The 13,838-nt window shown below is 40.7% G+C and overlaps 1 protein-coding gene across 2 annotated transcripts in view; it reads left to right on the top strand.

Annotated features, from left to right (window-relative positions):
• Positions 1–13,838, top strand: part of FIG4 (FIG4 phosphoinositide 5-phosphatase) — a 167,446-nt gene that overhangs the window by 90,409 nt on the left and 63,199 nt on the right. For both annotated transcript variants that reach the window (XM_005684577.3, XM_018053077.1), the window contains 3 exons: positions 8,140–8,198; positions 11,983–12,130; positions 13,582–13,665. In XM_005684577.3, coding sequence (XP_005684634.1) covers positions 8,140–8,198; positions 11,983–12,130; positions 13,582–13,665 — 291 coding nt within the window. The remainder of the gene's footprint in view (positions 1–8,139; positions 8,199–11,982; positions 12,131–13,581; positions 13,666–13,838) is intronic.

Raw genomic sequence — 13,838 nt, 5'->3', positions numbered from 1 at the left:
TAGGTTTGTCATAGCTTTCTTCCAAGGAGCGAGCATCTTTTAATTTCACAGCTGCAGTCACTGTTTGCAGTGATTTTGGAGCTCAGGAAAATAAACTCTGCCACTATTTCCATTTTCTCCTCATCTATTTGCCATGAAGTGATGGGATGGGACCAGATGCCATGATCTTAGTTTTTTGAATGTTGAGTTTTAAGCTAGCCTTTTCACTCTCCTCTTTCACCTTCATCAAGAGGCTCTTGAGTTCCTCTTCACTTTCTGCCATTAGGGTGGTATCATCTGCATATCTGAGGTTGTTGATATTTCTCCCAGAAATCTTGATTCCAGCTTGTGATTCATCCAGTCCGGCATTTCACCTGGTGTATTCTGTATACAAGTTAAATGAGCAGTGTGACAATATACAGCCTTGATGAACTCCTTTCCCAATTTTGAACCAGTTCACTGTTCCATATCCCATTCTAACTGTTGCCTTTTGACCTGCACACAGGTTTCTTAGGAGGTAGGTAAGGTGGTTTGGTTTTCCCACTTCTTTAAGAATTTTCCAGTTTGTTGTCATCCACACAGTCAAAGCAGAAGTAGTGTTTTTCTGGAATTCTCTTGAGTTTTCTATGATCCCGCAGATGTTGGCAATTTGATCTCTGATTCCTCAGCCTTTTCTAAATCCAGCTTGTACGTCTGGAAGTTCTTGGTTCATGTACTATTGAAGCCTCACTTGAAGGATTTTGAACATTACCTTGCTACCATGTGAAATGAGTGCAATAATACAGTAATTTGAACAGTCTCTGGCATTGCCCTTCTTTGGGATTAGAATGAAAACTGACCTTTTCCAGTCTTGTGACCATTGCTTAGTTTTCCATATTTGCTGGCATGTTGAGTGCAGCACTTTCACAGCATCATCTTTTGGGATTTGATATAACTCAGCTGGAATTCCATCACCTCTACTAGCTTGGTCCATAGTAATGCTTCCTACGGCCCACTTGACTTCACATGCTGTGATGTCTGGCTCTAGGTGAGTGACCATACTATCGTGGTTATTCAGATGATTAAGATCTATTTTATAACATACTATTAGTGAATACTTTATTATATATTTGTCTGTGTTTCCAAACTTTGTGACCATCTGTATTTTACACTGTTTACCAATGATTTATTCTGAAACAGTATTTTTATAAAATGATAAGGGAAGAGGGGATAAACTAGCTTTGCCTGGAATTCATCCAAACCAGTTCTCTCAAGATAACTACTTTTGTGACTCAAAATCCCATGTTTATGAATCTGTTCAAAACTGCTGATTGAAGCTTTGTTCTGAATAGTACTGGAGTGGATTGCCATTTCCTTCTCCAGAGGATCTTCCCACCCCAGGCATCAAACCTGGGTGTCCTGCATTGTAGTCAGATGCTTTACCATCTGAGCCACCAGGGAAGTCTGAAATAGGTTAATATGTCATATATCATCTCAGATGCCATTTTTGAATCAGTGTTAATAAAGTCACCAGGGTATTTTTAGGCATTATACATTATTTGTCTCTTTGACTCAGAGTTGGGAGATTTCCTGGCACTATCTTCTGTCTGATATATGAGTTCCCTCTGTGTCTTCCCAGGTGGGGCTCAGCTGTACTGTGCTTGACTGGCATTGGTTTGTCAACCAGGTTGAGAGGTAGTCGTTTTCGGACAGTTCACTCACATCATTCTTTCTCATACCATGCTGAGATCCGTTTGTCTGTAACTTTACCTACTAATCTTAGTTTAACCCCCTGAAACCTTAAGAACACAGTTTTCTCATTCACTTTTTAAATATTTGAAGACAGGTTCATACATTCTCAAAGTCTCTTCTCCAGGTTAAATACCTCCACTTTCTTAACTATTTCTCCTGTACTGTGGTTTTAAGTCTGTTTAGCATTCAGAAGGCTTTCTTCTGTATTCCAGTTTATGTCAGTGCTCTTTTTAAACTGTGGAATTCAAACCTAGGTCCAATAGTAGTCCGACTTTGGTCTAATTTGTGCCAAGTGTTGTTGGGACCATTGGTACCATCATTCCCCTTGTCCTGGGTAATCTGTTTTTTTTTATCATGAAGTACAAAGTTACAGTGACTGTTTGCAGCAATGCTATTGTAATGTTAATTCTCTGGGCTTCCTATCCACTGGAACTCCCAAGTCTTTTTAACATGCCCTATCACCCTTAAAGCAGAAAGTGAAGAGGAACTAAAGAGCCTCTTGATGAAAGTGAAAGAGGAGAGTGAAAAAGTTGGCTTAAAGCTCAACATTCAGAAACTAAGATCATAGCATCTGGTGCCATCACTTCATGTGAAATAGATGGGGAAATAGTGGAAACAGTGTCAGACTTTATTTTTGGGGGCTCCAAAATCACTGGAGATGGTGATTACAGCCATGAAATTAAAAGACGCTTACTCCTTGGAAGAAAAGTTATGACCAACCTAGATAGCATATTGAAAAGCAGAGACATTACTTTGCCAACAAAGGTCCATCTAGTCAAGGCTGTGGTTTTTCCAGTAGTCATGTATGGATGTGAGAGTTGGACTGTGAAGAAAGCTGAGTGCCGAAGAATTGATGCTTTTGAACTGTGGTGTTCGAGATGACTCTTGAGAGTCCCTTGGACTGGAGGGAGATCAGTCCCATGGAGATCCAACCAGTTCATTCTAAAGGAGATCAGCCCTGGGTGTTCTTTGGAAGGAATGATGCTAAAGCTGAAACTCCAGTACTTTGGCCACCTCATGTGAAGAGTTGACTCATTGGAAAAGACTCTGATGCTGGGAGGGATTGGGAGCAGGAGGAAAAGGGGACGACAGAGGATGAGATGGCTGGATGGCATCACCAACTCGATGGATGTGAGTTTGAGTAAACTCCGGGAGATGGTGATGGACAGGGAGGCCTGGCGTGCTGCGATTCATGGAGTCGCAAAGAGTCGGACATGACTGAGCGACTGAACTGAACTGAACTGATTGCCATGCCTTATCTCTGCCATCTTGTCTTGCCTGTATATGCTTTGCCTGCTTCCAGAAAAAATACGTAAACATGTATCCTATTTATTAGCTATTTCCTCTAGCTTTGTAGCTTCTTCAGAATTAATCAGTTGGCTGTCTTGATCCTAATGTAAGTCCTTGTTGAAATAGGGTGAGTCCTTAAACAGAATAGGGTAGACAGCAGAGCCCTGTGGGATACCACCCAACAACTCCCTCTGCCTTGACACTGTTATGTGATTTTTGGTTGGAATCATTTGAACAGCTGTAACTAACCATGCTGTCAACACTTCACTGTCCCATCATCCTGCCCACATGTCTCTGTCTTGTTCACATATATCAGTTGCTTTGCTCAGATCCATATATGTTATTTCAGAGAGCTCCCAAGTTTACTAGTGGAGTTAAAGAGCCTTTTAAAATCTTCCTAACCTTTCTGTGTGAGCCAGTGGAATTGAACACTCTTAATACTGGAGAGTGAAAAAGAGAAAAGAAGCTGACTTACTAGGTGTTTATGCAGAGGCAGAAGTGGCACGCACCTGCCATCACCTGTCTTCTGATACCCAGTCCGGAAGTAGATTTCTGTCCCGCCACAGGGGCTCTTCCCCTGGGTGATTGTGCTGGCTGGGGAGGTAATGCCTCCCAGTCCTGGGCTCAGTCCTCTCAGATGCTCTCCTCCTCCATCCATCTCAGCCCAGCTTCCCCAGAGCAGGTATTTCTTTGGGCTTCTTTCCTTCTGAGACCCACTTAGAAGAGATGGACTTTTAAAAAATTTATTTACTTTTAATTGAAGGATAACTTCTTTACAATATTGTGCTGATTTGTGCCATATGTCAACATGAATCAGCCATAGGTATACATATGTCTCCTCCCTCTTGAACCCCCCTTGAACCTCCCACCCCTTCCCACCCCTCTAGGTTGCCACAGAGTCCCAGTTTGAGCTCCCTGGATCATATAGCAAATTCCTATTGGTCATCTGTTTTACAAATGGTAGTAGTGCATATGTTTCCACGCTATTCTCTCCATTCATCCCGCCCTCTCCTTCCTCCCCACAGCCCGTGTCCATAAAGCTTTTCTTTTATGTCTGCATCTCCACGGCTGCTCTGCAAGTAGGTTCATCAGTACCATCTTCGTAGATTCCATAAATAGATGTTAATACACAATATTTTTTTTCTAACTTACTTCACTCTGTATAATACGCTCTAGCTTCATCCACTTCATTAGAACTGACTGAAATGCATTCCTTTTTATGGCTAACATTCCACTGTGTCTGTGTACCACAAATTCCTTATCCATTCATCTGTTGATGGACATCTAGGTTGCTTCCATGTCCTAGCTATTGTAAATAGTGCTGCAATGAACATTGGGGTACATGTGTCTTTTTCAGTTTAGGGTTCCTCAGGGTATATGGCTAGTAGTGGGGATCATATAGTATGCTGGGTCATATAGTAGTTTTATTTCTCGTTTTTAAAGGAATCTCTGTACTGTCTTTCATAGTGGTTGTATTAGTCTGCATTCCCACCAACAGTACAAGAGGGTTCCCTTTTCTTCACACCCTCTCCAGTATTTATTGTTTGTGGATTTTTGATGATGGCCATTCTGACTGGTGTGAGGTGATATCTCATTGCAGTTTGATTTGCATTAAGAAGGGGACAACAGAGGATGAGATGGATGGATGGCATCACTGACTCGATGGACGTGAGTCTGAGTGAACTCCGGGAGTTGGTGATGGACAGGGAGGCCTGGCGTGCTGCGATTCATGGGGTCGCAAAGAGTCGGACACGACTGAGCGACTGAACTGAACTGAATAATGAGCAATGTTGAGCATCTTTTCATGTGTTTATTAGTCATCTAAGAGACACGGGTTCAATCCCTGGGTCAGGAAGATTCCCTGGAGAAGGGCGTGGCAACCCACTTCCGTATTCTTGCCTAGAGAATCACATGGACAGGTGAGCCTGGCAGCCTACAGTCCATAGGGTCACAAAGAGTTGGACACAACTGAAGTGACTTAGCACATTAGTAATCTGTGTATCTTCTTTGGAGAAATGTCTGTTTAAGTCTTTTGCCCACTTTTAAAAAAAAATTATTTTTTAATTGAAGGAAACTGCTTTACAGAATTTTGCTGTTTTCTGCCAAATATCAACATGAATCAGCCATAGGTATACCTATGTCCCCTCCTTTTTGAACCTCCCATTCTCTCCCCTTTCCAGCCCTCTAGGCTGATACTGAGTCCCTATTTGAGTTACCTGAGTCATACAGCAAAACTGACTATCTGTTTTACGTATGGTAATGTAAGTTTCCATGCTACTCTCTCCATACATCTCACCCTCTTCTTCCTCCCCGCCAAGCCATGTCCTTACATTTGTTTTCTATGTCTGTTTCTCCACTGCTGATTTGCAAATAAACTTATCAGTACCATCTTTCTAGATTCCATGTATGTGCATCGCTGCTGCTGCTGCTAAGTCACTTCAGTCGTGTCCGACTCTGTGCGACCCCATAGACGGCAGCCCACCAGGCTCCCCCGTCCCTGGGATTCTCCAGCAAGAACACTGGAGTGGGTTGCCATTTCCTTCTCCAATGGGTGAAAGTGAAAGTGAAGTCGCTCAGTCGTGTCCGACTCTTGGCGACCCCATGGACTGCAGCCTACCAGGCTCCTCCGTCCATGGGATTCTCCAGGCAAGAGTACTGGAGTGGGTTGCAATATTTATCTTTCTCTTTCTGACTTACTTCACTCTGTATCATAGACTCTAGGTTCACCCATCTGATTAGAACTGACTCAAACGCATTCCTTTTTATAGCTGAGTAATCCACTGTATATATGTACCACAGCTCCTTGATCCATTCATCTGTCAGTGGACATGCAGGTTGCTTCCATGTTCTAGCTATCGTGAGTGTGCTGAGTGAACATTGGGGTATTTGTGTCTTTTTCAATTTTGATTTCCTCAAGGTATATGCCCAGTAGTAGGATTGCTGGGTCACGTGGTGGTTTTATTCCTAGTTTTTTAAGGGATCTCCGTACCATCTTCCATAGTTGCCCACTTTTTGATTGGGCTGTTTTTCTGGTATTGAGTTTTATGAGCTGTTTGTATATTTTGGAAATTAATCATTTGTTAGTTGTTTCAGTGCTATTATTTTCTTACATTCTGAAGGTTGTCTTTTCACCTTGTTTATAGTTCCCTTTGCTGTGCAAAAGCTTTTAAATTAAATTAGGTCCCACCTGTTCATTTTTATTTTCATTACTCTGGGAAGTGGGTCATAGAGGATCTTGCTGTTATTTATGTTATGCAGTGTTCTGCCTATGTTCTCCTCTAAGAGTTTTATAATTTCTGGTCTTACGTTTAGGTCTTTAATCCATTTTGAGTTTATCTTTGTGTATGGTATTAGGAAGTGTTCTAATTTCATTCTTTTAACATAGCTGTCCAGTTCTCCTAGCACCACTTATTGAAGAGACTGTCTCTTTCCCATTGTTTGCCTCTATTGTCCAAGATAAGGTGCCCATAGGTGTGTGGGTTTATTTCTGGGCTTTCTATCTTGTTCCATTGGTGTCTATTTCCATTTTTGTGCCAGTACAATACTGTCTTGATGACTCTAGCTTTTTTGAAAAGTATTGTTAAGCTTTATTTTGCATAAGGATACAGTTTAGTAATATTTTTAAAATATTTGTGGCCTGATCTCTTAATTTGCTCTTAATTCTTTTTCTCCACATGGTGCATTCTGAGTTAAAACATGTTCTTTATAATGTTTTCTTCTTTTTCCTAAGTAACCGTTTTTTAGTAATTTATTTATGTGTGCACTGATACCTTCTCTGCTTTCCTGCTCTGCCAATTCTGTCTGTCATCATTAGAATTTATGCCTGTGCTTGCTCGTGGGTGAGTTCTTTCTCTCTCTAACACACATGCTGCTGCTGCTGCTAAGTTGCTTCAGTCGTGTCCGACTCTGTGCGACCCCATAGACGGCAGCCCACCAGGCTCCCCCGTCCCTGGGATTCTCCAGCAAGAACACTGGAGTGGGTCGCCATTTCCTTCTCCAATGCATGAAAGTGAAAAGTGAAAGTGAAGTCGCTCAGTCGTGCCCGACTCTTCTCGACCCCATGGACTGCAGCCTACCAGGCCCCTCCATCCATGGGATTTTTAAGGCAAGAGTACTAGAGTGGGGTGCCATCGCCTTCTCCGCTCTAACACACATCATTTCAGTTCAATTCAGTCGCTCAGTCGTGTCCGACTCTTTGTGACCCCATGAATCGCAGCACAGCACGCCTCCCTGTCCATCACCATCTCTTGGAGTTCACTCAGTCTCACGTCCATCAAGTCAGTGATGCCATCCAGCCATCTCATCCTCTGTCATCCCCTTCTCCTCCTGCCCCCAATCCCTCCCAGCATCAGAGTCTTACACCCTCTTAAATGAGTTAGCCCATGTCTTTTTCATTCCTTTGATCTGATAATCTGATTTTTTTAGAAAAGGAAATGAGAATAGCCTGGTGTGGCTTGTTTCTATGAATAGATGTGGATTCATAGAAGTCACTGGTCATCTTAGGTTACTCCCATCTCTAGTAACTACTTGATTTGTTATCTTCCCTACATTGATATCACACTCATTGCTGTATAGTTTTTGGAGTTTTTCACCCTCTTGCTTTTGAACATCAAGACTTCATTTGCCCATTTCCAGTGTCAGTTCTGCTCTTTAAAAAGAGTATTGAGCGCAGCTCTACCAGGACACCTGAGTGCTCCCAGAGATGCTGTGCTGTCTCCTTCCACCTCTTGGGCTGTGCACAGTTCCCTCTTATCTTGTGTATTTCTCTTTCCAGCATGAAGCTGTGCTGGTAAAGACAGGAACAATACTGTAGCTCTGCTTTCTCTTTATTTTCAAAATGGCATTTCTAAAGTGTAGAACAGTGTTTGACACACAGTAAGTGCTTAATAAATGGTGAAAGACTGAATGAATTCTTTGTAAGCAGCAGACTTATCCCTTTTCTGTTGTTGTCGTTTTTTTTTTCCCCCCATGCTAAGTCTCAAGCAAAACTTTAGGAGCCTTTCCTGTTATCCCAGTGTTAACCACCCCCCACGATCGTTCGTTTGTCTAGATAACACATTTTATCTAGTGAATTGTAGAAAACCAACATTTACATTTGGCCCATTTTAATCCGTTTTTTTTTTTTTCTTTTTTTAATAGTTACACTTACTGGTGGACACCAGAGGTAATAAAACATTTACCACTGCCTTATGATGAAGGTAGGTATGCTGTTTCTCCTTTAGTTTTTATGCCAACCTATTTGGAAATTATTATTAAATGATCTTGAAGCATTTGTTTCATATAACATTTTATTAGAAAGAAATGAATGGCTATTCAGTGTTATGTTGCTGTTATAATAGATAAGAGATTATGACATCTTAGCTTTTTTTAAAGGGTAGAGATTGTATTATACTTCTTTTATCTAAATAGGCCAATACCTTGTATTGTGTCTTACCAGTTATCAGGTATGTCACTCAGATGTTTAGTGGATATATTATTTCATCATTTAAAATTAGTACTTAGTATATTCCTACATATTTGAGGGGAATGGGGAGGAAGTGAGGACCCATTCACAAGGAGAAAAAAAAACTCTCCCTATATCTAAGCAGTGAAAAAAGGTACAGATGTATGTATAAAACTATATTTTAGTCACTGAAGATTAAATTATATATTAATTTGTCAGAAAGGCAGGAAACTTTTTACATTCAAAGAATACCTTCAGATGTATTTTAACATATTAGAACAATGTATCCAAGTTTAAATAATTGATCAGTTTGAAATAGAGTTTATTCTTGATTCTATTATTGATTCTTCAACCACGGACAAGCCAGTTTTCTCAATTGTGAAAGGATGCGACAATCTATTGCCAATCTGGAACACTCCAGGTGAGGATTCCATCTAATCACATTTGACCATCCTGTTTTTGGATGGTATGGTGCAGCCCATAAAGTAAGAAGTTTGCAAATGAGTTCTTTACAAATTATTAATTAACTTTTAAGAAGCATTTGTTAACCTTGAAATTCTGGGCAAAATCATAAATCATACTGCACGGTAATCCAAGTCTATGCCCCAACCAGTCATGCTGAAGAAGCTGAAGTTGAATGGTTCTATGAAGACCTACAAGACCTTTTAGAACTAACACCCAATAAAGATGTCCTTTTCATTATAGGGGACTGGAATGCAAAAGTAGGAAGTCAAGAAAGACCTGGAGTAACAGGCAAATTTGGCCTTGGAATGCGGAATGAAGCAGGGCAAAGACTAATAGAGATTTGCCAGGAAAATGCACTGGTCATAGCAAACACCCTCTTCCAACAACACAAGAGAAGACTCTACACATAGACATCACCAGATGGTCAACACCGAAATCAGATTGATTCTATTCTTTGCAGCCAAAGATGGAGAAGCTCTATACAGTCAACAAAAACAAGACCGGAAGCTGACTGTGGCTCAGATCATGAACTCCTTATTGCCAAATTCAGACTTCAATTGAAGAAAGTAGGGAAAACCACTAGACCATTCAGGTATGACCTAAATCAAATCCATTATGATTATACAGTGGAAGTGAGAAATAGATTTAAAGGACTAGATCTGATAGATAGAGTGCCTGATGAACTATGGACGGAGGTTCGTGACATTGTCCAGGAGACAGGGATCAAGACCATCCCCATGGAAAAGAAATGCAAAAAAGCAAAATGGCTGTCTGAGGAGGCCTTACAAATAGCTGTGAAAAGAAGAGAGGCGAAAAGCAAAGGAGAAAAGGAAAGATATAAGCAACTGAATGCAGAGTTCCAAAGAATAGCACGAAGAGATAAGAAAGCCTTCCTCAGTGATCAATGCAAAGAAACAGAGGAAAACAACAGAATGGGAAAGACTAGAGATCTCTTCAAGAAAATTAGAGACACCAAGGGAACATTTCATGCAAAGATGGGCTCAATAAACGACAGAAATGGTATGGACCTAACAGAAGCAGAAGATATTAAGAAGAGGTGCCAAGAATACACAGAAGAACTGAACAAAAAAGATCTTCATGACCCAGATAATCACGATGGTGGTGATCACTCATCTAGAGCCAGACATCCTGGAATGTGAAGTCAAGTGGGCCTTAGAAAGCATGACTACAAACAAAGCTAGTGGAGGTGATGGAATTCCAGTCGAGCTATTTCAAATCCTGAAAGATGATGCTGTGAAAGTGCTGCACTCAATATGCCAGCAAATTTGGAAAACTCAGCAGTGGCCACAGGACTGGAAAAGGTCAGTTTTCATTCCAATCCCAAAGAAAGGCAATGCCAAAGAATGCTCAAACTACCGCACAATTGCACTCACCTCACATGGTAGTAAAGTAATGTTCAAAATTCTCCAAGCCAGGCTTTAGCAATACATGAACTGTGAACTTCCAGATGTTCAAGCTGGTTTTAGAAAAGGCAGAGGAACCAGAGATCAAATTGCCAACATCCGCTGGATCATGGAAATAGCAAGAGAGTTCCAGAAAAACATCTATTTCTGCTTTATTGACTATGCCAAAGCCTTTGACTGTGTGAATCACAATAAACTGGAAAATTCTGAAAGAGATGGGAATACCAGATCACCTGACCTGCCTCTTGAGAAACCTATCTGCAGATCAGGAAGCAACAGTTAGAACTGGACATGGAACAACAGACTGGTTCCAAATAGGAAAAGGAGTACATCAAGGCTGTATATTATCACCCTGCTTATTTAACTTATATGCAGAGTACATCATGAGAAACGCTGGACTGGAAGAAACACAAGCTGGAATCAAGATTGCCGGGAAAAATATCAATAACCTCAGATATACAGATGACACCACCCTGGCAGAAAGTGAAGAGGAACTAAAAAGCCTCTGGATGAAAGTGAAAGAGGAGAGTGAAAAAGTTGGGTTAAAGCTCAACATTCAGAAAACTAAGATCATGGCATCTGGTCCCATCACTTCTTGGGAAATAGATGGGGAAATAGTGGAAACAATGTCAGACTTTATTTTGGGGGGCTCCAAAATAACTGCAGATGGTGATTGCAGCCATGAAATTAAAAGACGCTTACTCCTTGGAAGAAAAGTTATGACCAACCTAGATAGTATATTGAAAAGCAGAGACATTACTTGGCCAACAAAGGTCCGTCTAGTCAAAGCTATGATTTTTCCAGTGGTCATGTATGGATGTGAGAGTTGGACTGTGAAGAGAGCTGAGTGCCGAAGAATTGATGCTTTTGAACTGTGGTGTTGGAGAAGACTCTTGAGAGTCCCTTGGACTGCAAGGAGATCCAACCAGTCCATCTGAAGGAGATCAGCCCTGGGATTTCTTTGGAGGGAATGATGCTGAAGCTGAAACTCCAGTACTTTGGCCACCTCATGTGAAGAGTTGACTCATTGGAAAAGACTCTGATGCTGGGAGGGATTGGGGGCAGGAGGAGAAGGGGACTACCGAGTATGAGATGGCTGGATGGCATCACTGACTCGATGGACGTGAGTCTGAGTGAACTCCGGGAGTTGGTGATGGGAGGCCTGGTGTGCTGCGATTCATGGGGTCGTAAAGAGGCAGACACGACTGAGCGACTGAACTGAACTGAAGAAGATTCAGTTGTTTTGGGTAAAAAGATAGGAATGTAACAACCTAATGTTGCCCGTAATAAAGAGGATTTGAAATATAATGGAAAATTTAATAAAATAGCTGCAGAATTTTTATCTCTATGGCAGTAGGTGTTTATTTAAGAGAAAAAAGGAATTTAAAGGATTGAGTGATTTGATTTCTTAAATAATTCCCCACTCCCACCCCAGCTTCCAGAGGCCTCTGCCTCCTTAGCGATTGTCTTGCTCAGCTTTGCCATGCATGTTCTGTGCACATGTCTGGTTCCGGTCCCAAGCGTGTAAGTGCCAGAGGCACGATCTGAGCCTCGTTCAGTGTACTCTCTGTGAACACAGTTGACATGACAGAAATGTTTATAAGATGTAATCTGAAGACTTTTAAGAGTAACAGGCAGTATCTCTCTTAGTTATCTGTGCTGCGAACTTAAAGAAGTTAGTAGTGAAGAAATTTCACAAATATGAAGAGGAGATTGACATCCACAATGAGTTCTTTCGACCATACGAGCTGAGTAGCTTTGATGACACCTTTTGCTTGGCTATGACGAGTTCAGCACGGTATGTTGTGAATTCTCTGAAACTGGAAGCACTGGGGAACTGTGGCTTTCCTAGTTTGTTTAGCTATGCCTTCCTTTACTCTTCTGCATGCCTGCTGCAGGCGGTTGTCCAACCTCTGAAATTCCTTCTGCAGTTGGGAGCCCATTACTCAGGAGGCAGTCCTTCTAATGTTGGACAGCTCTCCATCCTGGTCTGTCATACTTCATTTTTCTGTCTCTTTTGGACTTTAGTGGGGCCTTTTAGGAAAATGATGGGTCTAGATTAAGAAAATTAGGCTCAGAAAATCAGTTTTTGACCATTATGTTTTATACTAAAGTTTGCATTCTTGTATTTACCCTTTGTTTCACATTTTCTTCAAATGTGATATATGTGTGCCTAAACTTAATATAGTACATGGTGAAACATATTTCATGGTTTGTTTCCTAGAAGTCACTCTACATTTTGCTTTGATTTCAGATAGAAAGTTTGGAATTTTTACTTGCTTGATTTTCAGTTATACTTGCTAAAGTTTAGCAGTTTTAACTGTGAGGTTATCGTCATTTTCCTTTGGGTTATACATAAATTTTAGTGAGTAGCAAATTCTCAAATATGTCATCCATAAATCATGAGGATCAACTGAGTAGTTCAAAAAGAAAGAAAAATTAAACCACTTACATTTGAATGGAACATTTTCAAACTGTTAAGTAGGCGTTTTGAGTCAGATTCAATATTACTTTCTTTTCCTTCAAAAAATGTAATATTGAGTCACATGCTTGGAGCAGTATCCTTGCCAGAAGTTATGAGTCTTATCTGCACAAATCATGTAACCATTGCTTCTTTGGCATCTATTAAGGAGTTTCGTCTGGCTTCAGCAGTAATAGTAAGGTAGCCCCTGTATCATGAGGAAGTAGCTTCAGCTTATCACAGTAAGTGGTAAATTAAAAGTTTCTATTTAAAGTGTTCCAGTGTTATAATGAATTAATTCCAGACTAATGAGACAGATGTTGATACTTCAATTCATACCACTGTGTTTTTGATAATTGTGTCTGCCTCCTTAGGTGCTATAGTGTAATAAAAACATTGTCCATAAAACTGAGCAGCTTAGTGTCTTGCCCTCAGTTTTATGAGTTTAATTTTACTTGAAAATGAATCATGATATACAACCAGAGATGAATCTTAATAGTAATTCAGATATCAATTCTGCTCCAGGAAACAAAATCTTGAATTCAAAATCGTTGGGCCTCTTAATCAGAGAAAATTCACAGTGAAGACTGCTAACATTGAAGTTACTGAGTGCCATTAATTCATGGGGTCTTATGGCCCAGATCACCTAAACTCCCTTGAGTATTTCACTTAAAATATGTATACCTCTGAAGGCTAAGAAGGAACAGTATAAGAATGTGGATAGAGAGGGAAGCTGAAACCATCTGGATGGACAGTGATTCACATGGAATTTTTTCCCCTTTCTTCAGTGACTTCATGCCTAAGACCGTTGGTATTGATCCAAGTCCGTTTACTGTACGTAAGCCAGATGAAACCGGAAAATCAGTATTGGGGTAAGATTTACATGTAGAATAAAATTTTAAAGATTCACATAAAATAATATAGCACTTGCAATATAATTTTCACCCAAAACTAATAACTTCAGGTCATATAGTTTACAGCACAGTACCTACACTGCATCTATGGGCGTCCTAAGTCACTTCAGTCGTGTCTGACTCTTTGTGGT

Source organism: Capra hircus, chromosome 9 (assembly GCF_001704415.2).
Source record: "Capra hircus breed San Clemente chromosome 9, ASM170441v1, whole genome shotgun sequence".
NCBI lineage: Eukaryota > Metazoa > Chordata > Mammalia > Artiodactyla > Bovidae > Capra > Capra hircus.
Note: the sequence above shows the minus strand (reverse complement) of the source record. Positions and strands in the feature narration are given on the sequence as shown.